The sequence below is a fragment of the Cynocephalus volans genome, chromosome 1 (assembly GCF_027409185.1).
Source record: "Cynocephalus volans isolate mCynVol1 chromosome 1, mCynVol1.pri, whole genome shotgun sequence".
NCBI lineage: Eukaryota > Metazoa > Chordata > Mammalia > Dermoptera > Cynocephalidae > Cynocephalus > Cynocephalus volans.
In genome coordinates, this window is record NC_084460.1 from 34223980 (window position 1) to 34251973 (window position 27994).

General features: G+C 42.6%; 1 protein-coding gene across 1 annotated transcript; it reads left to right on the forward strand.

Moving 5' to 3' along the window:
* The first annotated feature begins 986 nt into the window (after positions 1-986).
* On the forward strand, positions 987-27989 carry ACTR5 (actin related protein 5). Its single transcript, XM_063096642.1, has 9 exons — positions 987-1361; positions 2485-2714; positions 4428-4597; positions 11108-11325; positions 12094-12276; positions 19386-19502; positions 20350-20489; positions 21708-21840; positions 23779-27989. Exons 1-9 carry the CDS (start codon positions 987-989, stop codon positions 24034-24036), a joined length of 1824 nt encoding a protein of 607 aa, XP_062952712.1. The 3' UTR covers positions 24037-27989.
* The last annotated feature ends 5 nt before the right edge of the window (positions 27990-27994 follow it).

Consider the following 27994-nt stretch of genomic DNA (forward strand, 5'->3'; position numbering starts at 1 on the left):
TCATCTCTTATAAAATATGTCTATTCAAAACCACCTTTTATAATTGATTTTATCTCTCAAACTTAAGTGTTCCTGAGCCGGTAAGTTTAGTTTCAAGGTAGCTGCTCTAATTCTTATTATCCCCTTAACCCGTGGAAAGAGGGAAATGGGACAGGGGAGAAACGCGGGGCCCAGGGCTGTTAGAGCTAAAACTGGGGTGGGGCACATCACCTGCATTTCTTCCCCCATCGGCCAGAACTTAGTCACATGATCACATCTGGCTAGATGAACACATTAAAAGGAAGAAAGGGAGATTATACATATTGGGAACAATTAACAGTCGTCTCTGTGTTTTAGGTCTTACTGAGAGGGCAGTCTGTGGGAGTTAATAAACGTATTTTTAACTTCATGTCGTATTATAAAATATAGCATACATACAGAAAAGTGAACACACCTGCGTAGAAAGTTCCCGGGTCAAGAGACTGAACACTGTCAGTCCATGACAGCCTGGGAGAGGAGTGAAAAGAAGGCGGTTCGCTCAGCTCGCTGGCCGGGCTAAGGCCGAGGTAAGCACGTGGAGGCGGGGCCACAAGCAGTCAAAGGTGCGTCACCCGGCAGGTAGGGGGCGTGGTTGGGCGAAGAGTAGGGGCCCCCGCCGAGCTTTGGGCCCAGTCCAGAGGCCAGGAAGGGGCGGGGCCTGCAGCGATTGGCTTTGAGGGCGGGGCTTCCTGGCCGGCAGTCCCGGCTAGAGTGAAGAGGCGTGGTCACTTATAGGCTGCTGGAGGCAAGGTTAAGTAAGGGCAGGATTTTGCAGTCAGAATGGGCGGGGCCTAGCGGTCCAGACAGCTGCCGGACCACCAGGGAGAGTCTCTCGGTTGGACAGGCTTCGCGAGAGAAGACTTCCAGACGCTACAGGGACTGAGCGGTGCGACTGACGCTGAGGGCGGGGCTTCGTGACGTCCGAGCGGGCGCTGCGGCGAGGGGCGGGGCCGGGCGCTCGCTCCAAGATGGCAGCCAACGTGTTCCCGTTTCGCGACGCGCGTGCCGCGCCAGATCCGGTGCTGGAGGCCGGTCCGGTGGCCCACGGGCCACTGCCTGTGCCGCTAGTACTGGACAACGGGTCGTTCCAGGCCCGCGCCGGCTGGGCGTGTCCAGGGCCGGACCCAGGCCCCGAGCCGCGTCTGCAGTTCCGCGCGGTGTGCGCCCGCGGGCGTGGAGGGGCGCGGGGCGGGGCGGGCCCGCAGGTAGGCAACGCGCTGGGCAGCCTGGAACCGCTGCGCTGGATGCTGCGCTCGCCCTTCGACCGCAACGTGCCGGTCAACCTGGAGCTGCAGGAGCTGCTGTTTGACTACAGCTTCCAGCACCTGGGCGTCTCCTCACAGGTGAAGGGCGGGGTGGGCTGGGGTTAAGGGGAGGGATGAGGTCTCTGCTCACTCTGCTCTCCGAAAGATAATTGTCACTTGAGTCGCTCTGGTGGTTATTTAGTCAGTCGATCAAGTATTAAGCCCTGGTATGTGTATGTCCTGTGCTAGGCGCTGGGGTATAGCAAGTGAACAAAACAATGCTTCTTTTCTCTTGGAGCATACATTCAGGCATATATGCTCGTTTGTTAAATTCATTTAACATATATGTATTGCGCATCTACTCTGTGTCAGGGACTTTTTTAGGCATTTGGAATATCTGTGAACGTAACACAAAACTTCCTGTGTTTATGGAGCTATTATGGAAAGATATTTTGGCATGAACAGACAGACAATGAGATGATAGGACAGGAGGGAAGTTACATTTTTTCAATAATATGGTCAAGGCAAGACTCATGGAGAAGATGATGCTTGAGCAAGGACTCAAAGGAGGTGATTGAGAGAACAAGCTATATAAATATCTGAGGAAAAGTGTTCTAGTCAGAGGGAAAATAGCCAGTGAAAAGGCCCTAATCCTAGTTCTAGAGCAGCCAGAGCGAGGTGGAGAGTAGTATGAGGTACTATCTGGAAGAGGATGTCAGAGAGGTAGTGAGAGGGCAAATCATACACCTCATAGGCTTTTACTCTGAAATGGGGAGCCATTGCAGGGCGTTGAACAGAGGAGGGATGCGACTTATGTTTCAGGAAGATCACTATGGCTTCTGTATGGAAAATGGACTGTCAAGGGTCATAGAGAGGAAGCACAGAGACCAATTAGGAGGCTGTTGCAATAACCAGCTGAGGGATGTTGGTGCGTTAGATGAGAGAGGCAGCAGGAGATGTGGTAAGAAGCAACTGGGTTCTGGAGATATTTTGAAGATGGTTTGCTGACAGTTTGGACAGGACTTAACTTACTAACCTTAAATTGACTCTACTTTCATATTTTCCAGTAGCGATGAAATTAGTGTTTTACAGTTGCTTCTGAGCAGGTTTTTGACGAAAGACCAAAAGCAAATTCAGCCCTGCAGTAAGGATTTGGGTTATTTCATTCTTTAAAAAGAGTATCTGTTACCAGTCATCTATTTGCCCTTTTCTTTCAAAGTAGGGCTGTGTTGATCATCCCATAGTTTTGACAGAAGCTGTGTGTAACCCATTGTATTCACGACAAATGATGTCTGAGCTTCTTTTTGAGTGCTACGGGATTCCAAAGGTTGCCTATGGAATAGACAGCCTCTTCAGCTTCTACCACAATAAGCCAAAGAACTCGACTTCCAGTGGGCTTATCATTTCATCTGGATACCAGTGTACACATATTTTACCCATCTTAGAAGGGAGGTGAGTTGCACTTGTGGCATTTGAGTGCTATTTTGAGAGACATTCAGGATACATTTATTTAGTGCCTACTTTAGAGGCAGAGTAGAAAGAGCAAGTGCTAGACTGTGAACTGAGCCTCTAGGCTTAGCTTTGACCTACCTCACTGTGTGACTATGGGTAAGTCAGGTGTCCCAAAGGGAGTTGGGGTGGATGGTATCTTAGGTCCACATCCGTAATTCTACAGTTTTATAATTCTCATTTATGGAGAGATAGCTACACAGTACCTGGAAGTAGTAGGCACTAAATAAAAATATTTTGAATAAATTACTTGAGTCAATTTAATTTAGACCATTTTTGTGTTCTGGAGTCACTTTTTTACTAAGAAGTTTTTTTCATTTTTTGTTTTTTAATTTAAAGCTCTTTAATCGCTATTGTTTAGAGCTTTCTGTTCAGGTACAGTGCTGGGCACATAATAGGCACTTATTAAATATTTCTGAGTTGAATAAAAGGCAAGGGTAGTTTGTATCATATTTAAAATCTGTTCACACTTTATAGTTTGGCTTTCGTTGTCTGATAAGAGACTAGGCTAGTATCATGATCTCTTGAGAAATCTCACATTGCATAAAGAGGTGTGCACTGAAGGCAAAGAACTATGGCTTTGGAGTTGAATGCCTGGATTTGAAGCCCTGCTAAGGCTTCATTCACTTAGTTTCCTATCATAAAATTGGGAAAAACTGACTTCCCAGGGTTACCCTGAGGATGAAATGAGATGGCACATTGAAACTGTAAAGCAGTCTGAATATTTAAGTCAAAATAAATGCCATTGAATTTATTGAGACCTATAATGGGAATTTCTCTTGAAGTTTCCATGATAATCTTTGAAGATAAAAGTATTTCTTAGACATTACCAAACACTCCTAAGGTACTGAGTTCTCTATTTTATCTAAACAGAATAGGAGAAATTAAAAACATGTTTTTATTTTATATTGAAAGAAAATTATTACCCTAAGACCAAGACATCAGATGGGAGCATATCCTGTTCTATGCTGGCATCTACTGGTGAGATGTCATACAGCAGTGATGTTTCATTTACCATACAAGAAGTTCCTAGTGCTCTGCAACTCTTATTTCCTCACGTAAAGAAAATAACGTAACTTTGGTTCTCTTCCCCTTTGGTTCATGTGAAAGGGATCAGATTTTTAGAAGATTACCGTAAGCCAGTATGTATGTGGTTAATTAATCTGTTTGTATAAGTAGAAGTGGAGCATCTAGGGGAAGAGTTCTCAAACTCTGGTTTGCACCAGTCACTTGAGGAGCTTGTTAAAATGCAGATTCCCAGACCCACCCCAGAGCAAATGAGTCCTGGGAATTGGCATGTTTAACATTTTCCCCAGCTAATTCTGGGATACTTGGTCCCAGGGCCACAGTTTGAGAAATACATGAATCCCATAGAGGTCTGACTTTGGAATGCAAGTTCTTTCCGTTGATCCTTGTTTCTTTCTGAGACTCTGGCCAGAAGTTAGATGGCCGTGTGTCTGTCTGGGTGTGGACTAGGAATTCTTGTCTTGGGTAAGAGGTTGGACCAGGGGAACTTTAAAGTTCCTTCCAAGTGTAAGGTTTTATGTTTGCCCTTCTTGTCTATTTATTCTTTATCCTATTTCCCCCAAGATGCTCCACATTTTCTTCTCCACGTTGCCTAAAATTTCAGCACTGCTTTCTACTGCTTGGTTGTAGGTTAGATGCTAAAAACTGCAAGCGTATCAATCTTGGAGGAAGCCAAGCAGCTGGCTACCTCCAGCGTCTCCTCCAGCTGAAGTATCCTGGGCACCTGGCAGCCATCACCCTCAGCCGCATGGAGGAGATCCTGCATGAGCACAGCTACGTCGCTGAGGATTACATGGAAGGTAATGAAGAGGACTCTTATCTACCTTTGGGGTGTTTCTTAAATTATTACCAGGTGACTCTTTTGCTTGCTCACTCTTTTACTCTTACTATTTTTTAGCACCCCCATCACCTTTTGGTATTCACTTTCTTAAACTGTTCAATGAACTGATAACTTACATATGTAGGTTCCCTTCATAAATGGTAGCTTTTTAAACTCGCCTCTAATACTCGTGTTGGAATTGTACAACTTTCAACTTTTTCCAACAGTTAAACATTTTAAAGGGGGAACAGAACATACTAGATTAAAAATAGTTAACGTTTGAAAACAGTTAAAATTGTTTCATAACATCATTAATCTAGAATCTGTGCTCCAGAAGCAAGTTTTTCTCTTTTCAAGCTTATCTTGAACTTTCGATTATATTTTACACTGGTAATACTTTTCATTACTGTTATCACCCAGATGTAATGGAAATAATGTTTTCCTCACAAATATAAATAGTTCGGATAAAACCAAAGGACCGTGAACTGTGCCGCTGTGAATACCACCCTGTTCCACAGTACGTGAATGGATTTTTTTATTGGCATTGAAGGTGCTGACTTCAACTGACTGCTAGTGAGTTCTTGTAGGGCAAGAGCCATGTTTTTATTGTGGTAAAAACCACATAACATAAAATTTATCATATCATCGTAACCGTTTTTAAATGTACAGTTCAGTAGTGTGAAGAGCCGTGTCTTAATTAACTTCAAAAAGAGTTTATTAAGTATCCGTTATTCCTGGGAGACAAAGAAATTGGGGAGGCAGATATGGAAATAAATAACTGATGAGATCACTCAGGCCAGAAGACATAGCTGAAGCACACAGCTCTCCTAGCTCCTACTTCTCTATTCTCAAGGTGCTCTGATATTCATATTGACTTTTTTTTTTTTTGCTACATTTCTATGAATTTTAACACGTATAGCTCCATGTAACCACCACCATAATCAGGACACAGAACAATTCCATTATCCCGAAAAACTCCCTCATGCTATCTCTTTATAGCCATATCCTGTCCCCACCCCAAGCCTAGGCAACCATGCACCTGTTCTCTGTCACTATGGTTTTGTGTTTTCAAAACTGTCACATAAATGGAATCAAGTAGTATGTAACCTTTTGAAACTGTACTGTTATCTTTTTTCACTAGTGTTATGCCTTTGAGGTTCATCTAAGTTGTTGAGTTTATATCAACAGTTCATTCCTTTTTATTTTGGAATCATGTTCCATTGTATGAGTGTACCACAGCTTGTTTATCTGTTCACCCAGTAACGGTCAGTTGGGTTGTTTCCGGTTTTTGGTGATTGTGAATTTCGCGTTTCTCTTGGCCCTGGGGGACTAGTGCAAACCACAGAGTCCCTCAGGAAGCAGGGCTAAATGTAGCCCTGCCAAGGGAGTGCAGCAAGGTGAGTTGCTCAGGATGCACCTGAGATTGGGGCTGCCACCTAGGGAGGTGGGCAACCAGAAACCAGACACAAAGTTCTGGGACTTAGTACATGTACTAAGCAACTTTATTCTTTGCAAGCATGCATTACATATGTTTGAGCCAGCTGTAAACCCCTCCCATACCTCCCCGTTTCCTAGGCAACCCCATAGGAAGTCTGTGGTTTGCGGTAAAGCCTTGAGAATTCTTGCTGACAGTCTTTTGCACTCTTGCTGACACAGTCTCAGTCCTGTGTAGCAGCAGTGACTCCATCTTTAATATGTGTCCTCCTTCATTTTCCTCCAGTGAATAGAGCTACTATAAATACTCACGTACAGGTTTTTGTGTGAACATGAGTTATTTCTCCAGGACAACTGGATTGCTTGGTTACATGGTAAATGTATGTTTAAGTTTATAAGAAGCTGCCTAATTATTTTCCAGAGTAGCTGTACTATTTTGCATTCCCACCAGCAATGTATGAGAGTTCCAGTTGCTTCACATTCTTGCTAGCACTTGGTATTTTCACTGTTTGTTATTTTAGCTTTTCTAATAGTTGGGTAGTGGAGGCTCATCGAGGTTTTAATTTATATTTTGCGAGTGGCTAAAGATGTTGAACATCTTTTCAAGTGCATATTTACCTTCTGTCTGTCCCCTTTCTTGACGTGTCTGTTCAAGTCTTTTGCCTATTTTGTAAGTGAATTGTTGGTTTTCTTAATGTTTTGTTTTGATAGTTTTTTTTTTTAATTGGTATATATTCTAGATGCAAGTCATTTGTTGGCTATATGATTTTCAGGTATTTTCTTCCATCTGTAGACTATTTTTTATTTTCTTAACAGTGTCTTGCATTTAAAAAGATTTTATTTTTGATGAAGTCCAATTTATTATTTTTCTTGTATAGATCATGGTTTTGACATCATGTCTCAGAACCTCAAGTATGAAGATTTTCTTCTGTGTTTTCTTCTATAGGTTTTATATTTCTGTGTTTAAGTTGAGTTCTCTGGTTCATTTTGAGTTCACTTTTTATAAGGTGAAAGGGTTAGGTCACAGTTTTTTTTTTTTTTTGATATATGGGTGTCCAATTATTTTAAATCATTTGTTGGTAAGACTTGTTTTGGGGGTCCCCATGACCACTTACAGGTTTGGTGATTTTCTTAGAAAGACATGCAGGACTCAGAAGTCATTATACTCATGGTTATGGTTTTCATTACATTGCAAGGATACAAAGTAAATATGCCAAAGGATACAGCACGAAGTTTGGGGGCAGCCAGCCCAAGCCTTCCAGTGTAGCCGCACACACTTAACAAGTTGTGAGGGCATGCATGAAGTGTTTTCTACTAAAGAAGCTCATAGAGACCCAGTGCCCAAAGTTGGAGATGAGTCACACAGGCACACTCCACCCAGTGTGTACCAAAATTCCAGGCTTCTAGGAAGAAAACAGGTGTTTAGCATAGACCATATTGTTTGCACAGTCTAGGCAAAATGAACCACCTTATCATTAGGAAAAGTGTTATACGAGTGTAGAGGACTATTTTCCTGCCAGGTTCCCAGATGCCAGCCAAGGACCAACTTTTCGAGCAGGCCTTTCCAAGTATAGCAGTCCCAGGCCATTTTTCTGTATAACTATCTTTTCTCCATTTAATTGACTTTACATCTTTGACAAAAATCAATTGGCCAGGGCCAGCCCGTGGCTCACTTGGGACAGTGTGGTGCTGATAACACCAAGGCCACGGGTTCGGATCCCTATATAGGGATGGCCTATTTGCTCACTTGGGAGAGCATGGTGCTGACAACACCAAGTGGAGGGTTAAGATCCCCTTACTGGTCATCTTAAAAAAAAAAAAAAAAAAAAATCAGTTGGCCATGTTTGTGCACATCTGTCTCTGGATTCTGTTCTGTTCCATTGATCTGTGTGTCTGTTCCTTATCCAGTAAAACACTGTCTTGATTACTGTCACTTTATAATTAACTCTTAAAACCAGGTAGCATGATTTCTACAACTTTATTCTTTTTTGAAAATTGTTTTGGCTATTTTATTTCCTTTGCCTTTCCATGTAAGTATTAGGATCAGCTTTTCCATATATACAAAAAAAACTTTCTTGGGATTTTGATTGAAATTACACTAAATCTGTAGATCAGTGTGGGGAGAATTGACATTTTTACTATGTTGAGTCTTCTAGTTCATGAACATAGTATGTCTTTCCATTTATCTAGGTCTTTATTGATTTCTTTTGTCAGTATTTTGTAGTTTTTCAGCACAGCTTCTATGCATGTTTGATTAGTTCTATGCCTAAGTGTTTCTTTTGTTTTTTTATTTCAGTTTCCAGTTGCTCACTGTCAGTGTATAGATATGTAATTCAGTTTTATGTGTTGATTTTGTTTCCTGTAACCTTGCTAAACTTATTAGTTCTAGGTTTTTGTAGATTCCTTAGGGATTTCTGAGTAGATGTGTCATCTGGAAATAAAGATAGTTTTATTTTTTTCCTTCCAGTCTGTATGCCTTTAATTTCTTTTTCTTGCCTTCTTTCATTGGATAGGACTTCCAGTACAGTGTTGAATAGGAGTGGTGAGAATAAGCATCCTAGCCTTGTTTCTAATTCCTGATGTTGGGGTGGTGGTGTGGGGAAGCCTTTAGTCTTTAAGTATTAAGTATGAGGTGTTAGCTTTAGGATCTTGCAGATGCCCTTTATCAAGTTGAGGAAGTTCCTTTCTATTCCTCATTTTGCTGATAATTTTTATCATGAGCGGATTTTGAATTTTGTGAAATGTTTTTTTCTGCAGCAGTTGAGATGATCCTATGGTGTTTCTACTTTAGGCTGTTTAGATGGTGGATTATAATTGCTTTTCTAATATGGAACCAGCCTTGATTTGGGGGTATAAACCCAACTTATTCATATATATTACTCTTTTTATATATTGCTGGGTTCGATTTGGTAATATTTTGTAGGTTTTTTGTTTATATTCATGAGGAATATTGGTGTGTAGTTTTCTTATACTGTCTTTGTGTGGTTTTGGTGTCAAGGTGATACTGGCATTGTTTTTTTTGTTTTTTTTAAAATGACCGGTAAGGGGATCTTAACCCTTGACTTGGTGTTGTCAGCACCACACTCTCCCAAGTGAGCCATGGGCTGGCCCCTGGCATTGTTAATGAGTTGAAAAATGTTCCCTCTTCTCTTTTCTGGAAAAGATTGTATAAATAATTGGTGTTATTTTTCTTTCTTTCTGGTAGAATTCTCCAGTGAAACCATTCAAGCCTTCTTTTTCTGAAGGCTTTTAACTATGAATACAATTTCTTTAATAGACATAGGACTATTAGGTAGCCTTATTGATTTCCTCTCTTTATTATTTCCCTCCTTCTACTTGTTTTAGGTTTATTTTGCTCTTTTTTCTCCCCCCCCCTAGTTTCTTAAGGTAGAAGTTTAGATTATCATGACATCACTCTTATTTAATTAATTTATTTTTTTGGTAGGGCATTCTTTTTAAGATAAGCATTTAATGCTGTAAATTTCCCTCTCATCACTGCTTTATCTGCATCCCACAATTTTTTTTTCTTGGGCAGCTGGCCAGTAAGGGGTGCATCTGGTAAGCTTTGATGTGTTACATTTTAATTTTTATTGAATTCAAGTATTTTCTAATTTTCCTCATGACTTCTTTGAGCAATTCATTATTTAAAAATGTGTTATGTCCAAGTGTTTGGAAATTTCCCTGTTATTTTTCTGTGATTTATTTCTAGTTTAAATCCATTATGCTCAAAGAACTTTCTTTGTCTGATACCAGTTAAACTTGTTTGTTTTATAACCCAGGATATGGTCCACTTTGGCAAAAGTTCCACATACACTTGAAAAGGATATGTATTCTGCTCATTTTAGGTGGAGTCTTCTATGATGTGGCTTAGATTCTGTTGGTTGATGGTGGTGTTCAGTTCTTGTGTATCCCTGTTCATTTCTGTCTACTAGCTCTATTGATTATTGAGAAAGGAGTGTTGAAATCTGTAGATATAATAGTGGATTTTCTTAGTTCTTTTTTCTGTTCTGTCAGTTTTCGCTTTCAGGTATCTGAATCTCTTTTGTTAGGTACATATTTAGGATTCTTAGGTCCTCTGGGCTGATTGACCTTTCATCATTATGTAATGTCCCTCTTTATCCCTGGCAATTTTCTTTGCTTTGAAGTCTACTCGAATATTAATACACCCTCTCCAACTTTTGTTTCATTAGTGTTTGCATGGTACATCTTTTCATCCTTTTGCTTTTAATCTACCTTTATCAAATGTATTCAAAGTGAGTTTCTTAATAGTTGGTTCATTTTTTAAAAATCCATTCTGTCAATCTCCATCTTTTAATTGGCATATTAAGACCTTTTACAATTAATTTAGTTATATGTTTGGATTTAGGCCCACTGTTTTATTATTTGTTTTTTGTTGTTCCTCCTATTATTCCTGCGTTTACTTTTCCTCCGTTTCCTTCTCCTGCCTTCTTTTAGGTTGTTTGAACATTTTTCCCCCCTGTATTCCATTTAATTTTCTGTTGTGTTTTTTACTGTGTGTAGGTTTTTTTTAGTGGTTGTTGTGGAGATTAAAGTAAGCATAACTTTTCATAGTCTACTTAGAATCAATATTTACCACGTCAAGTGGAATGTAGAAATATTTGCACTATATAGACTCCTTTATCCTTCCCCATTTATGTTGTATAGTTGTCTTGTGTATTACATACATTGGAAACCCATCAGACAGTGTTATGGTTTTTACTTTCAGTTGTGAAACATATTTTAAAGAACTCATGAGATTAGTCTGTTATGTTTAACCAGATTTTTATCATTTCTATTCCTCTTCCTTTATTCCTGGTGTTCCAAGCTTCCTTCTGTTATTATTTACGTCTGAGGAACTTTATGTAGCAATGCCTTTAGAACAGGTCTGCTGGCATGATATCCAGGTTTTATAGCTGCATTTAGTTGATTGACTGGATTCAGAGATTGAATGGAGTGTGTTTTCTTCATCTTACCTGCATCTGAAACCCTGGTGTTGACTTTAATTTTTGTGTTAATAGTGTTCCATTTCATGACTTCTAAAATTATTTCTTTGAAGAATTGCAGAAGTGGCAGTGCCCTGATTATTATGAGAACAACGTCCACAAGATGCAGCTTCCATTTTCCAGCAAGCTCCTTGGCAGCACTCTGACCTCTGAGGAGAAACAGGAAAGGCGGCAGCAGCAATTGCGGCGGCTGCAGGAGCTCAACGCCCGGCGGCGGGAGGAGAAGCTGCAGCTGGATCAGGAGCGGCTGGACAGATTGCTATATGTGCAGGTAAGAGCAGAGACCAGGATGAGTCCCCAGCCTTGCTCAACAAGGTAGTCCCAGAACATTTTCTTCCTATGTATTGTTCCTCAACCATAAAACGCGTTGACTGTCAAAGTCACCTTTGGGGTCAAGAAGGAGTCCAGGAGGGTCATTAATACAGAGATCATCAGTATAGAGTACAGTAAAGCAGCAGGTGTTTCTGAAAGAGCTGTAGACTCTGGCTTTATTGATTTGTTCATTTGTGCCCTATAATTTCCTTTTACTTTTTAACTTTTTTTTCTTTTTTTCTCTGTAAGCTTACGATATCCTTGAATTTTTTTTAACTTTTTAACGTAAATATAGTACAAATGATGCAAAAGTGCACAAACCTTAAATCTGCATCATGATGAATTTTCATGAAGTGAAACAGACCCATGTATCTTTCATTAGATCAAGAAACAGAGCCTTACCAGCATCCCAGAAGCCTCCCTCACGTCTCTTCTCAGTCAATAACTTTCCCTCCTCCCTTCCAAAAGGTAACATTTCCGACATCTGTCACCATACATTAGTGTTGCCTGATCAGGTGATGCCGAAACCATGATGTGATGCCAGCCTGGGACAGCTGGAGAGGAGGGCCACTGTGTGAGACTTGGGTGGGAGCTGGAGGTGTGATTCTGTGGAGGGCAGGCCCCCGGGGCTCTGGGAGCCCTCTCCTGCTGCAGCTCTTCTCTTTCCTTCCTGTTTACAATGGCACTGTGTGTCTTTGAGGATGAATTATGACCGCTGTGGTTTCAGGAACTTTTAGAGGATGGCCAGATGGATCAGTTTCACAAAGCTCTCATAGAGCTGAACATGGACTCCCCAGAAGAGCTGCAGTCCTACATACAAAAGCTCAGTTTGGCAGTGGAGCAAGCTAAGCAGAAGATCCTTCAAGCAGAAGTCAACCTCGAAGTGGATGTGGTAGACAGCAAGCCGGAGGTAAATGAGGGCCTAAGGAGGGAGGAGGTCCTGTAGGGTCATTTAGAGAGGGCTGCCCTTCTTGAGGTTGAGGAGTGTCTTGAGGATGCTGACGTCAAAAGGGTTGTGGCCAGACTCGGGAAGAAAAGAGTAGTATGATGAGTGGTGTCCACGGGGATGTGGTGAGGGCAGTGATGGCTCTTGTACCAACCGAAGTTCTCACTGGAGGGATTTCACCCTGTAGACCTCTGGCCCCCTGGGAGGGAAGATGTGCTTGTAGTAGGAAGAACAGTCACACACCAGTCATGTGGTGCTGTCTCTAACCTGCACTTGTTCCTCTGATGGTCATTTGATAGCTAGTCATACACTCCCTTTAACTTTCTTCTGGCATTTTAGTAAATATATTGTGGTTGAGGGTTCACTTACCTCCTTTCCATCTTGATATTCCCTAAGGATAGGGATCGTACTTCATACATGTTTTATGAATTTTTTTTACAGCAACTAATAGATATACTCAATAAAATATTCGTAGGTTAACTTAAGATCAGACGTTTGTTAGTTACTAAAGACTAACTCTTTAAATAAGCTCTTTGATTTTCTATGTTTCTCCTTTCCATTTTCCTGCCTGTAGACTATAATAAGTGTTGGTGTGGCCAAAAGGGCCAGTGGCAGAGCTGATCTCAGACTGTGGGTAATACAGACCCTGGCATCTTGGGGCCTGTGTGGTGAAGAGGCGGCTCGCAGGTCGCTCCTCAGCCCAGAAGACACTGGTTGGGTCTCCTGTCTTTAAGACTGGAACAGAGTGTCAATAAGTGTACGCATTGTTCCTTAATTTGTCATCCCTGACTTCTAAAACAAAGGCACATATTTGCCTTGTGACATGTTTGAGGCAGAATTAAGTAGATTAGCTTGTTGGTTTTTTGTTTTTAAATCAACTTTCTTTAAACTCTTGATTACCTCTGCTTTTAGAAAGAAACAGTACTGTGGAAAAGTCCAACTCAGTGCCTTTTGGTGCTGGGTGTAGCATGGTGCTTACCAGTGACGTCAGAGCTATCTTTGGCTCAGCATGAAGCTTTCTTTTGTAGTGAGGGGCTCTCAGCTGGAGGCTCACTTATTTCCTGCCCTCAGCCTTGCATTTTCTACCTCTTCTTGACAGGCTGTAGGTTATGTGAGGACAGTAACTGTCCGTGAGCATTCATGCTTTATAGAGCAGATCCTCAGGTAGGTTTACTAGATATACCTTACTGGATCACTTCACTAAGATCTTGGGCCAAAGGGACCTTTACTACCATCTTACTCCCCCACATCATTCCAGATCAGCTTCTGTTGAATCAATGTGCCTTTTCCAGTTTGCTTTTCCCAGTTTTTAGGTCTGTATTTCATATTTGAGCTGTTGCTCCCTGAAATCCAGAACCATGTTGTCTTTGTTACCTATTCATCCATATTTAGTTTTTTCTTTTTTTTGTCTTTTTGTTACCAGTAAGGGGATTGCAACCCTTGGCTTGGTGTTGCCCACACCGCACTCAGCCAGTGAGCGCACTGGCCATTCCTATATAGGATCCGAACCCACGGCGGGAGCGCCACTGCGCTCCTAAGCGCCACACTCTCCCAAGTGCACCACGGGGCCGGCCCCATATTTAGTTTTTATCATGCTTAACATGTCAACAGGTTATAAGCTTTTTTTTACCAGAGAGGTGCTACTAAGACACACGCAGGTAAAGAATTTCAGATTTAAAAAGGGGAAAAAAAAAAAAAACAACTGAAGATGTGACTCCTGAGCAGTTGTGGAATTAGTTTTTCCTTTTCTTTGTTCATTTTTCTACAGTTGTTACATGCTGTGATTTAACCACCCTTTCATTCATTCAGCAAATAATTAGTAAGCACTAACTTTGTTCTGTGTTCTGGGGACATATATTTAAATCTCCCTGAGCTTGGGGAGATTTTGAAATGTTGGACTTCAAAAGATTTCACTATATACAACAAATTTGATGAATTGACCTGTCACCAAAACTTTATTGGTCACTGTCACCAAAACTTTAATGGTCCCTGTCACCAAAACTTTAATGGTCAGTCAGCATTTATTAAGGATGATTTTTAGTGATTAAAATCAATTACAGTCACATTCATGGGTCCACTTAAGCAATAATGGCTGAATTGAATTAATAGAGATGGAATTTTTTTTTTTTTTTGCAGCTGGTGGGTACGGGGATTACAAACCTTTGACCTTGGTGTTATCAACACCATGCTCTAACCAACTGAGCTAACCAGCAGCCATAACTTACAGTGTTTCCTAAAATTCATTTTCTCCTACAGACCTGTCCATTCTGGCCATTGCTATTCTACAGTTGTTTCTTTGAGGATTTGTAAAGGAGTAGGCTTTTTTAGCATTCTTAATGATGTATTTAACCTAGAAGATGCTTGTTTTTCATATCTACATACACAGCATAAGAGAGTAGGTGGGAGAGAGCACAGTTTTAGAGCATCGTCATTTGTTGGAAAGCACAATGGGCTAAATGCAGAAAGTTCTCTTGCTTTACTAGCCAAGATCAGAGCTGGCCCCTGCTTGATCTTCTTCCTCTTGAGACTCTTCCAGGGAGCCGTGCTGTATCTTCTCTGATGTGCTTTGGCAAATTGTCTTCTGTTCAGTTCCAAAAGAACAGTCATATTAGTGTTCCCAGACACCACACCATACATGTGGAGACCTTGGCAAACCCTAGGGGGAGAGAAGCCAACCGTGATGGAGAAATCTGTTCTCTGTTAGATGCCTGTTCTCTGCCTTGAGATTATTAGCTCTGTTCCTTTCTGTGACTCATATGAATGGGGATATGACAGCTATGAAGGTCTTTACCAGTTAGGCTAAAGAGCCTGCATATTACCTTTAAGACAGACAGAGCTTTCTAGGAATGTTGAGCGGGAAATGATAGGATGAGGTTTGATTTTAGGAAAATGACTGGTGGTGGTTAGGATGATGGGTTGAAGGGAGAGGTGAGGCCAAAGGCAGGAAAACAGAGTAAAAACGTGTTGTAGTATCCAGAAGAGAGCCGATGTGGACCTGAAGTTTGTCATTTGCCATGGGGATGGAGGTTGGATGAGGAGACACTTCAGAGGTAGGATCCAAAGATCTTGGTGCCATTTACAAAGCCGTGGTGACAGGAGTGGCAGGTGGCTGATGACGATAGAGCACATGACCTGTGCCAGACCCTGTGCTGAGCACTTCTGCAGGAGTTGTCCTGGATCATTTTCAGAGCTCAGTAAGTCCCTTTAGACAGACGAGGAAATTGAGACTGCAGAGTAAAGAAATTTGCCCATGGTCACAGAGCTAGAAGTAGTGCAGCTGAGATTCAAACACAGCCATCCAATTCCAGGTTCCACTGTGATAACACTTAGGCTGTATTGAAAGGCGGCGGGCAGGGGGGGGTAGTGCCTTTGACCAAGTTTGGGAAGATAATCAGCTCAGTTTTCAGCACCTTATCTTTAAAGTCTTCTTGGGACATCAGGTGGACCTCTCCAGGACTCAGCTATGGGAGGACATAGAATCAAATAGGGAGAGAGAACAGAAGAATGCCTAAGAAGCGCCACTACTTGGAAGTTAGATGGCAGGAGGAAAGCCAGGGAGAGAGATTGAGAAAGAGTGGTCAGAGGAGAGAAGCCAGGAAGGTCAATGGGAGAGTTTTAAGAGCATGGGTGGTGAGCATTAATTACCTCGGGTGGAAGATGGTACATTTGTCCTTTGGGGCAAGAAGAATGAAAGGAAAAAAGATAAGAAAAAAAAAAAAAAGATAAGTAAGGAAATAGAATGGAGAATAAATAGGGAAGTTCATGTTTTGAAGTTTTGAAGTAGCTAAGGTGATCTGCCAAGAGTCACAGGATTGAGATTAGTAAGGGAACTGAGGAGAAGAGTGTTGGGGAAGGGTTCAGACATCTGCTGCAGGTGGTGCACAGAGAAACTGAAGAATAACAGAAGGATTGCCTAGTAGTGGTCTGGGGCTTTCTCTACTCCTGCCACACTGAAAGCAGCTTTCACTTATCTGTTGCTATGTATGTAAAAAAAAATCTCCAAACTTAGTAGCATAAAGCAATCATTTTATTGTGCTCATGGTTTGATGGGTCAGGAATTTAGACAGGGTACATACAGCAGGGATCTCTGCTCCAAGATGCCTGAGACCTCAGCTGGGAAGACTTGAACAGTCGGGGACTGGAGTCATCTGGAAGGCTTTTTACTGAACTGTCTGGCAACTGGACTGGGATGACTCAAAGGCTGGGTTCAGCAGGGACTGATGACCTGGGCACCCACACGTTTCAAGAGATGAAGGTGGAAAGAAGCTGTGTGGCCTTTTCTGACCTTGCCTCGGAAGTCACATGACATCATTTGCACCTTACTGTATTGGTTGGAGTCCTCACAAGCCCCTGCTGAGATTCAAGGGGAGGAAACAGACCTCCACCTCTTTATGGGGAAGTCAAGGTCACACTGCAGAAGAGTGTGTGGAATGGAAGATACTGTTGTGATCATCTTTGAAAAATACAATCCATCCCAGAGCAGAAGTGGAAGGAGTATTGGGGCATCCTTTAGGATTGAGAAATGGCTGTTGGATGCAGCAGTGGGTAGAGCTGGGGTGGAGGGACAGTGGCAGCTATGAGTGAATTACAAGCTAAGTAGAGAAGGGTGTGAGTCCACAAGAGGGGTCATCACTTGGAGGTGAGGAAGGTCAGAGGAGGGAGGCTAGGATGACGATAAAGAGTAGGGTACAGGTGTGGGGTGTAGAGAGGTAGACAGGAGCGACCCCAGTGGAGCCCAGTGCTTGCCTTCACCCATTATTATTTGAGAGTCACAAGTTTCATCTGTAGTTTTATTTAGTGTTTTTTTCTTACAAACACTCAGTGGAAATCTGTAGCTATTTTAAATACACAGATGACGTTTGTGTCTCCAACCCACTAATACAAGTGAATTATTTAAGGGGCCAAATTGAGTGCATGTTTAAAAGGGAAGAAGGAGTGTTCATTTCTCACCCAGCACTGCCCTAGGTTCACGTGCCACTTAGAGATGGAGAAGCGGCTCAGAGTGTACTTTTCCCAGCTCTACCACTGTGACCTTTAATATGTCTTTGGTTGGCATTCAGATCAATGTGACTTGATCAGTGTGACTCCAAAGCCTGACCACTTTCTGACACCATACTGCCTCCTAGTTGCTGATTGTCCTAGATGACAAGCCACCAAAATGAAAGGGAACTCTGGTGATCAATTTCTGATCCTCTCTTGGAACTGCTTTTCAGGTCATTTCTGAAGAGCTGGGTTTAATGCCACACCAGAAGAGGCACAGGCACTCTTATGGTAGGGGCTCCTTTCTTTTGAGGGGAGCTGAGAGCCTACCAGGTCACAATCTGCAGGTGTCAAGGGGAAGGTTCCTTCATGCACCCTCTGCCGCCCCTGCTTGGATAGAGGAGCCCGTCATTCATTTCAGCTGGCCTCGCTGCCACATGTAAAATCACATGTTCATCTCCCATATTACCCACTCTGATCTTGGGCAAGATCTTTTCCTTACTCCTAAATCCTTGATTGTCTTCTCAAACTCAGACTCATGATTTATAGAATTTCAGCAGAGACTTTGGAGCTGAGCAGTTCTGTCTCCATCGAGGTTTCCACCACTTAGTGTGATGTGACCTTGGGCGAGTTACCTCACCTCCCTGTGCCACAGCTTCCTCACCTGTAAAATGTGGTAATAACATCTACAGTGAGGATTGTGCAGTAGCAGGTGTCCCTGCCCCTGCATCTGATTCAGTGTTCGCAGAGATACTCTTGCCTCCTTCACTGAGAGCAAGGTCCTTTAGATTCTTGTCCCCCAGCTCACCTTCTTGCATACCTAAATTACCTCTTTATAAACCAGCCCTCTCATTCTGTCCTCTAGACTCAGACTTTATAGGGTTTCCCCTCAGGCCTGGAAAATTCCCCTTACATATAATAAAATTGTCTTAAATATGGTAGAACAGAATTCAGAATATGTTGTCACCCATTCTGTGTGCCATATATGCCACATGACTTTTTTGTGAATATGTGTAGGATATTGAGGGGACATTACCTTATTTAAGAGTAAGTTTGAATGCTAGTTTACAGCTGCCGTATATATGAGTAAGTTTTAGAGAAGTATATTTAAGTTCTCTGAATAATGTCAGTAATTTATATACTTGATAGATTCTGAGAGTAAGGAGGACTCAGAGGCTACATACTCATCCTAAGAATGTCCTCAGAGGCACACTTGGCTGTTGGTTACTGAGTCTGCTTGAACCTTCCCAAGATGCCACCTCGTATGACAGTGCATTCTACAACAGCTGTCATCATTAGAGCATTTTTCCATGGGATGCAGCAAAATGTTTCTTCCTGTAACTTCTCCCTTTCGAGGGGAGAAGAGTGAGACTCATCTGCCTTTTACGTGGCAGAATGACAGCTGGCTAAAGAGGTCTTCCAGAACCACTTCCTCCCCTACAATCTTTTGTTCTGGTTAAAATTAAAATAAAAGTGCCCTAAAGTATCTATCAGGAATGGTGCCAGTGTGTCCAGACCCCACCCAGGCTCATTGCCCTGGAAGAAGAGAGCCTGTTCTTGCAGGATTCCACAGATAGGAAGCACTCTGCCACCTTGGGGCTTTTAGTCACATCCCCAGCGCACCAAGACCCGCTGTTAAGGGTCTAATTCATGTTGGCACATATATTTATTAGTTATTAAGAGATTTATTTAATGTTACTGGTAGCCTAGCCACTTTGTAGGACACCAGCTGTCACGCCCTTCTCCCCCAGAGCTGTGTGTGGTGGTGTGACTAATTGCAGGCAGCAGGTCTTGAATTGGGGGGCTGGCACCAGCACAAGGCTCCAGAGAAGATGGGAGTTGAGGCTGTATTAGTAGGAAAGGAAGGGGATCAAAGCAAAGCCCATTTCTGGCTTTTTGGTCTTTTAATCTTTGTGTTCATATGTGTTCTTTTTTAAAAATAGCTTAGAAAATTTTTCATATTTTTATGTAAGCTTTTAGAACATTGGGCAAGATCCCAATTCTTTTTTGTGACACTGAACTAATAGAACTAAGGCTTGCTGAAGGTATGAGTTCTGTTCTGTTTTGTTTATTTTATTCTATTCTATTCTTAGACCCCTGACCTGGAGCAGCTAGAACCATCATTGGAAGAAGTGGAAACCATGAATGATTTTGAACCCTTGTTTTCAGAGGAGACACCTGAGGTGGAGAAGCCTGTCACCACTGTCCAGGTTTGACGCCTGCAGCATAGACTATGCTTATGCTTTGAAACTGCTGGCATAAATGACAGTGTTTCTATAGGAATATATTTTTTAAAATCTCAGTTGTATTTTCTAGAAAAGGAGGTAGCAATACTTAAAATATACAAAATCAGGGGTTTTTTTTCCTCCAGTGATTGGTTCCAGTACCAAGATCTGTGAATCTATAAGAAATAGTCTACCTGAGGGCTAGCCCATGGCTCACTTGGGAGAGTGAGGTGCTAATAACACCAAGTCAAGGGTTAAGATCCCCTCACCGGTCATCTTTTATAAAAAAAAAAAGAAAGAAAGAAAGAAAAGAAATAGTCTACCTGGTAAAAACATTTGGGCAAATAGTCAGGGACTTTGGACCTGAAGACTGGCTTTTAATGATCTCATTTAAATTTAAGCTAATGTCATTATATTTAATCCTCATTGGGGTCTACGTTTCTGTCATTACAATGGCAACCAGATAAACTGACCTGAGTCAGACCCACTGGGAGAGGGCTGTCTTGCTGTGCAGGGACCAGGGGTGCTACACACAGTACTGCGCAGGGGACTTGGTCTTCCATGCTGGGCCTTTTCACTGCTACTGTCCACAAAGTCTCTCTCTGCAATTCAGGGACCATTTCATGATGCAAATGTGTAGGTATTTATAATTCAGAGGTTGAGAGAAGTAGAAAATTGAATTATTAAGTCAGGAGAGTTGGGGAGAAGCTTTGCTGGCATAAAAAAAGGACAAAAACTATACTGGAATAAGAAATGTGGTTTGAGGAAACTGGCAACTGGAATGTTTGTCATTATCACCTAAAAATGTCTTTTAAACCTTGGGTTTTTAAAGCCCGTGTTTAACTTGGCAGCATATCATCAGCTGTTTGTTGGAACAGAGAGAATTCGAGCTCCAGAAATCATTTTCCAGCCGTCTCTCATAGGAGAAGAGCAGGCTGGGGTAGCGGAGACTCTTCAGTACATTCTGGACAGGTAAAATGGAGAAATTTCTCTTCCTTATATTTTCCTGAAACATTTCCTTGGATTTTGCATTGAATGATAGATTTTTTTTTTTTTTTTTTTTTTTTTTTGTCGTTTTTTCGTGACCGGCACTCAGCCAGTGAGTGCACCGGCCAGTCCTATATAGGATCCGAACCCGCGGTGGGAGGGTCGCCGCGCTCCCAGCGCAGCATGCTACCGAGTGCGCCACGGGCTCGGCCCTGAATGATAGATTTGATGGTTGGGCACTTTGGAAATCTGTCTCACTCTCTTGTTTTCATTGACATGCTGTGCTCAGATAGTATTATTTTATCTCTGTCACCCAACCTGGCGCCTAGTTGAGACTCTATAATTGTTTTCTGAACATGTAAATGCTCAGTTGATTTGAGGAGCTGGAAGAGTTTCCTTCTAATTTTGAGCAACACAATAACATATGCACTGACTTCCATGTAAAGCCTTCACAGTATTAACAGTTAGTGATTTGAAATCACCCTAAAAATACTGCAGAGCTTATAAAAGTTCCCTTCTTGCTGGCATTTTATTTATTGAAGAGTTTACATTTCTGTAAGACTGCATCTCCCTCCTCCCATTTCTACTGGCATTTTCCTGCAGTGTGAGTTTTCATAATTCAAGTTGGACAAATAGGGAACATAATTTGTAGTACTCTGGCTGTTGTTGATTATAACAAAATGGAAACTTGCACCTGGCAAGGAAAAAAGCTTTTGCAGCTACTTTGTTTGAGTGGCTTTGAGCTTTGCCTTAACAGTAGGTGGGAAAGTGATCAAACATGTAAAAGATTAAGCTATTATTTAAAACAAAACAAAACAAAAAAACACAGGTGGGGAGATGGGTGCTCAAAAGGGAGGCAGGACTTTTAGGGATGGCAGATATGTTCTATGTCTTAATATGGGTATATAGATTTGTCAGCCTTTATCAAAATGTATGTAAATTAATTTTCAATAAAGATTTTTTAAAAACATGTATTAGAAAAGTATAGAAATTCTAATCACATTAAGGAAATGAGTTGACCATTCGAATTTAGGTTTTGACTGGATACTAGGAAACATTGGACTGACATTCTGTAGAGATACAAATGAAAAAAAAATTTTTTTTTAACTTTTTCTGTAGATATTTTCTTTTTTGTACTGGGAGCTTACATTTCCACATTTACATTCTCTGTGATATTCAAGTTGGATATCATTTCTCCCCTAGGTACCCAAAAGACATTCAGGAGCTGCTAGTTCAGAACGTTTTCCTCACTGGGGGAAACATGATGTATCCTGGGATGAAAGCCAGAATTGAGAAGGAACTGTTGGAGATGAGACCCTTTCAGTCTTCTTTTCAGGTACCGATTGTTCACGTGACCAACTATTTTGAAAATAGCATTATTTGTGTTCTGATTGCAAAAGTAATAAAATGCAAATGAGAAAAATAAGTTCATAATTGCATCATTCATAGATACCCACTGTTAACATTTTTGTGGCTTTCCTTCTGGTCATTGGTCTGTTTAATTTTTAAAGCAGAGTGTGGATCATGTTTTATATACTACTTTGTTTTTTCTTTAATTGAAAAAGGAAGACACACATATAATAAAACGGAAAGAGTATATAGGAGTGTACATCAATAATAAGTCATTCTCCCTGCTCAGTTCCCCATCCTACAGGCAAAGCTTGCCTTTTGTAAATTTTCTACTCATGTGAATGTGTACTGCTTTGTAACCTGAATTTTCTTAACCTGTCATGAACATTTTCCCATGCCATTATTCTTCCAAAATACCATTTTTTAGGGCTGTGTGGTATGGATGCCTCACATTTTATCTACCAAATCCCTGATTACCAAGAAATGTGGTCCGAGCTCCCATTGTGGTCCAGGCACAGTGGGGATGCTGAGATGTCCTGGACATATTCCCTAGCTGCAAGGAACTCACTTTCTGAGGGGTCAGCAGCCAAGTAAATGTGCCACGATAGCCCAGAGCATGAAGGATGTACTGGCATGGGTGCTGGCAGTTTCCACTGGCGTTGAGGGGAGGCTCCATGGAACTGAATCTTCTGAGGATGGGTAGGCGTTTGCCATGCAGATAGTGTGGAGTGGGGTAGGTTGGAGAGAGCCTTCCATACAGAGGACTAGCATGAGCAAAGGCTCAGGAGCCAAACGCTTGTTGAGGAAGGGAGAAGCGTCTGAGAGTGGCTGGAGAGTGACTGCTAAAGAGTGGAGGTGGGTGGAGTGGAGAGGTCAGCAGGGCCCTCATGATGCAGAGCTTAAGAAGCTTGGCCTTGATCTGCTATGCTGCACGATGTATTATATGTTCAGGGCGTGGTCTCTGGCTTTTGGTCCTGACACTGTCGCTACCATTACTGAATTTTGCTAAGCCTCTGTTTTCTCAGGAGTAAGAAGGGGTAATCACAGCACCTATTACCAGGATTCAGCATAGGAGTGCACGTCAAATGCTCAGCTTGAGACCTGCCCATAATAAACTCTCAGACATTAGCTGTTGTGTTGGGGGAGTCCCTGAGACCACGCCAGGTGCAGTGATTCACCAGGAGGACTCACGGAGTCAGCATAATCATACTTACCATAATCAACTTTCCAGCCTGGAACTTGTGTGGTTGGTGGAGAGGGGACAGTGACAAGGGTGGGAAGTGAAGCAGGTGACTCCAGAAAACAGGAGGCCCAATTTGAGTTACAGAGTATTGCCCCAAATGGTCAAGTCAGCCCAGTTGAGGGGTCTTCCCAGAGCTGCTGACCCCCCAGCCTGGCTCCGACAGTAGGCAATGGAAACTAAGCACTGGCAGCATCACAAAGAACGCCCCAGTCACCCCTCTCTGCACTCATTCCCCCTGAGGCTCTTCTGCCACCATGGTCAGGGCGATCTTGCTTCAGCCTCTGCCTCCCTGTGCTCACAGAGGGGGACCAGGGCCAGGAAGCCCTTTCCTGCAGGTTGAGTGCCAGTCTTTGCCTCCCTCTGCCCTTGACAGCATTGTGAAGCAGAGGCTGGGCACCTGCTCCCTCTCTGACCCTGTGCGGCAGGTCTTGTGTTCGTAAAACAACTTATAACCGTCTGTGCTGTGAGGTCAGGTCTGCTTCGTGTTCTTGTGTGCTCTCTGGGAGAGTGGGCATTTCGGCTCAGCTTTGTTTGGAGGGTGCAGGGATAGCCCTGCACTGTCTGGGAATTAATTGGGGCCCTCAGTATATATTTCTGAGGATACAGTGTAAGGGGGCTACAGCTGAGCCTGGAGTTTTGGTGGGAGATATCCTGATAGTGAACACTCTCTTCGTGTTTCAGGTCCAACTCGCCTCAAACCCTGTGCTGGATGCCTGGTACGGTGCTCGTGACTGGGCCTTGGACCACCTAGATGACAACAAAGCCTGGGTCACTAGGAAGGAATATGAAGAAAAGGGAGGAGAGTACCTCAAGGAGCACTGTGCTTCCAACATCTACGTTCCCATCCGCCTGCCAAAGCAGGCCTCACGTGCCTCAGAAGCCCAGGTTTCTGGCAAAGGCTCAGGGGCCAGTGGAAGCAGTGCCGGTGAGCAGGCCTAGCAGAGGGGCATGCCCGAGAGACTGCCCTGCAGTGTCCGAGGGCCACATCAGCAGTGTGACAGGGGACAGCGATGTGCTAGGTGTATCCAGCCTGAGTCCACTGGTCATGTTTGGCTGCAAAATGGATTTCTCCTGGGGGGAACAGAGTTATTAAACAACACTGGGAGTTAGCCTTCAGTGTTATGTCTATACGGGGGCTTCTGCAGTGAAGGAACATAGTGTGGCTCCTGGCATCTTTGTTGATGAACTGTGGCGTCAGCTTCGTACAGCAGCCAGCAGAGACAGGGTGGCAGACATGTACAAGATATGTAAGACATATTTCTTTTTTTTTTTTTAAACATATATAGGGATCCGAACCTGTGGCCTTGTTGTTATCAGTACCACACTCTCCCAAGTGAGCCATGGGCTGGCCCTGTAAGACGTATTTCTTACTGCAGTTTAAAGTCTTTTTGTTTAAAAAAATCCTTTAAAATTTATCTTGTCAATGTCGACATTTTATTTTAAATTTATTCAGAAATTGTGTGAATGCCCAGCAGAGGGAGGTCTTTCATGTGTATAAAAAAGTAGTTTTTATGTTATAAAAGCAGTCATCCACAAAATCTCAGGAGCTAGGAATATTTCCCTCTTCCTGTTATATCCCCTTACAAATAAGAAAGGCCCTAAGAGGGTCACCGACTTGCACAGTCACTCGGCTAGTTAAGGACCTGTGTGGTGCCCTTTTCCGAATAGGCAGAAATGGGCTAGTGGCCCAACTTTTGGTCATACTTTCTTTGTTGGAACTTTTCCACCATATGAGGCCTTCCTACAAATTTTTTTCTATCCCTGTGAGTTTGTTGGCTCTTTAACTTTTTCAGGCTTTTCTGAAGAAGGAGACTGGAGAAGGTTAGTCCTGCAGCCTTTTCAGTTTTGCTGTAACCTCTCTCTCCCTGCACCTTTACAGCATCATCTCAAATGGACAACAAACCTTTCTCTTTTACAGAGATGGCTTGGTGGGAATTTTAACTCTCAAACACACCCAAGAATTGAGCCCAGAAGGCCCCCCTGTGCTGTTAATATTGTCACAGAATCTGTGCATTTAAATACTCTGGAGCCTCTAGCCTGCCTCCCTGATGAGGCAACTTCAGAACCTGCTTGCTCATAGAATTTATGAAAGGTATTGCCTGTATCTGCAGTTCTCAAGGGCTTAGAAGTTGCAGACCCAGAGGGCAGTGCTGGTATAGAAGGTAGAAGACCCAAGCTAACCCAGAATCTCCTAAGACATTGCCCAGTGAGCCATTGGCTCTCCGTGGCTGGGCCCAAGACTGATGAGATGGTGAGAAGCATGGACTATTCAGAAAGGACAGATGTGAGGAAAAAAGGCAGGACCAGTCTCCATATGAGATGTTTTCATAGCATGTTTCCAGGAAGAGGGACTGTGCTAACTGCTGTCAGGCCTGGAGTCTTTCTCCCACAGTCCACAGTTTAAACAGCCAGAATGGCAGTGGTGAAGTCAAAGTCCTGATGAGGAGGGGCCTTGGGTTGAGCAGGTGAGCAATGGCACATCAGAGCCATGCAGGCAATAAGCTAGGCCTGCTCAGGTTGTGGGTTGTAACCTGGGACACAGGAGGAGCCTCAAGGGCTGTGGTGAGGGACAGGCAGGGCCAGGGACTGAGCCTTGAACTAGCTCTTGGGTTGCATCTCCAAGCTGTTACAGACATTGCATGAAGCATGCCATGACTTCATGACCACCTTTGCATGTGCTGTTCTCCTTAGGGAATCCTGATCCTTCCCAGCACACTAGGCAAAGCTTGCTACCTGTGGTTCCCCGACCCCCTCACACAAACCACCAGCAGAGCACTCAACACAGTACTTTGGGCTTTATTCAGGCCCTAGATGGCCTCTTCTACACTGTGATATGTTCCCCAGGAGCAGAGGGTGTGTTTCATTCAGCCTGAAGCATCCAGAGCCCAGGGTGACACCTGGAGGGTGCTGAGGGCCCACCGAGAGAGGGGCCCTGGTGAGGCCTTGATTTCAGACCCTGACCTCCAGAACGATGAGAGAGTAAATTTCTGTTGTTTTAAGCACCATGTTTGTGGTAATTTGTTTCAGCAGACCTAGGAAATGAATATAGATGGCCAGGTCGAGTCTGAAAGTGAATACAGGTGGGAGTCCAGGTGGGAAGTTGTTAAGCCATAGAGGAGGCAGTAACTTGTCCATAAGATGGGGGAGACCCTGCAATAGCAGAACTTGGATAACATCAGCAGAGGTTTACCCCAGGTGAGGTGGCACCAGCAATGAAGAAGCAGAAGGGAAGGGGTTGGGAAGTGCTCAGGACCACAGCTGGTGGTCTTGGAAAGACCCCCACTTCTGGGGTGACAGAGGCATCGTGGGTGGCAGAGGTGGTATAAAAGGGAAGCTAGGACGGGGCTGGTCAAAGACTTACTAAAGCAAGAGAGGATCAGAGGAGGCCTGACCACAGAAATGCCAGATATTAAAGCATCTGGCTTTCACTGTAGCCACATAAGGGGAGCCCTGGAGAAATGTGGAAAGTCACCCAAGCCCACTGCCTGCTGCTCCTTACCCATAATACCTCCTGCTAACAGTTGTTTGTATAAATCTAACATGCTCAGATATAAACATTAATAAAACTGCAGCATCCTTATGGGTTTTGTGGGAAAAAACACCAAAACCAGAAAATACAAATTAAAACTTTTTGGCATATAGAACATACCTGCCCCCCCTCCCCAAAGGCTACTGCAAAGCAGAAGAAAACTGTAATGTAACATTCCAACATGAATTACAAATAGATGAGCAAATGCAGATGTGATGACACCACAAAACATGAAAAATGACTAGACAACAGATGTGCAGTGTGGACTGAGACTCAGGAAGGAATGAAGAAAAGGAACAGTGATCTCAGCAACCTGAATTCAAGTACAACCTTGGTGGTCAGTTAATAACAGTGTATTGTATTCTTGAAAATTGCTGAGAGTAGATTTTAAGTGTTCTTACCAATATGAATATGTGAAGTAATGTGTGTGTTAATTAGTTTGACTTAGCCATGTCACAATGTATACATATTTCAAAACAACATGTTATACGTGATAAATATATGTAACTTTTATTTGTCAATTAAATAAAGGGAAAAGAGAAAAACCCTGAAGTCAAGATGTACAAAGGAGAAGGAATTTAATTGAAAAGAAATTAAAAATAAAAGAAAAAGTAATAGAGAAAAGAGGCAAAGGAAATAAAATTGAATATAGAAGAAAATTCAGCTATATTGAATTTTATTGTAAAAACCACATGACATAAGACTTACCATCTTAACCAGTTTTAAGTTTCCGGAACAGTAGTGTTAACTACATGCACATTGTTGATCAACTGCTCTCCAAAAGTTTTTCATCTTGCAAAACTGAAACTACCCATTGAAAAACTACTCCCCTTTTCCTTCTTTCCCCCAGCCCCTGGCAACCACCAGTCTACTTTCTAAGAGTTTGATTACTCTAGATATACCCCATGCAAGTGGAATCATGCAGCATTTGTCCTGTGACTGGCTTATTTCATTTAGCGTAATGTCCTCAAGGTTCATTCATGTTATAACATATGTCAAAATTTCCTTCCTTTTAAAAACAATGACTTGGGCCGGCCCCGTGGCTCACTTGGGAGAGCGCGGTAGTGCCGAGGCCACGGGTTCGGATCCTGTATGGGGATGGCCGGTGCACTCACTGGCTGAGCGTGGTGCAGACCACACCGTGCTGAGGGGTGCAATCCCCTTACTGGTCAAAAAAAAAAAAAAAAAAACTTTCCATTTTCTTTTTTTATTTTAATTTTTTAACCACTTTTATTGAGGTGTAATTGATATACAAAAAACTGTACATATTTAACATACACAATTTGATGAGTTTGGACATGTGCATATACCTGTGAAACTATCACCACGATCAAGGTAATAAACATATCCATCACCCCCAAAAGTTTC

Excerpts from the sequence above, each read along its gene's own strand:
- ACTR5 (XM_063096642.1), top strand. The coding sequence starts at position 987 with ATGGCAGCCAACGTGTTCCCGTTTCGCGACGCGCGTGCCGCGCCAGAT. Across the intron at positions 11,326-12,093 it reads ACAGATTGCTATATGTGCAG|GAACTTTTAGAGGATGGCCA; the intron begins GTAAGAGCAGAG and ends CTGTGGTTTCAG. Across the intron at positions 21,841-23,778 it reads CCTTTCAGTCTTCTTTTCAG|GTCCAACTCGCCTCAAACCC; the intron begins GTACCGATTGTT and ends TTCGTGTTTCAG.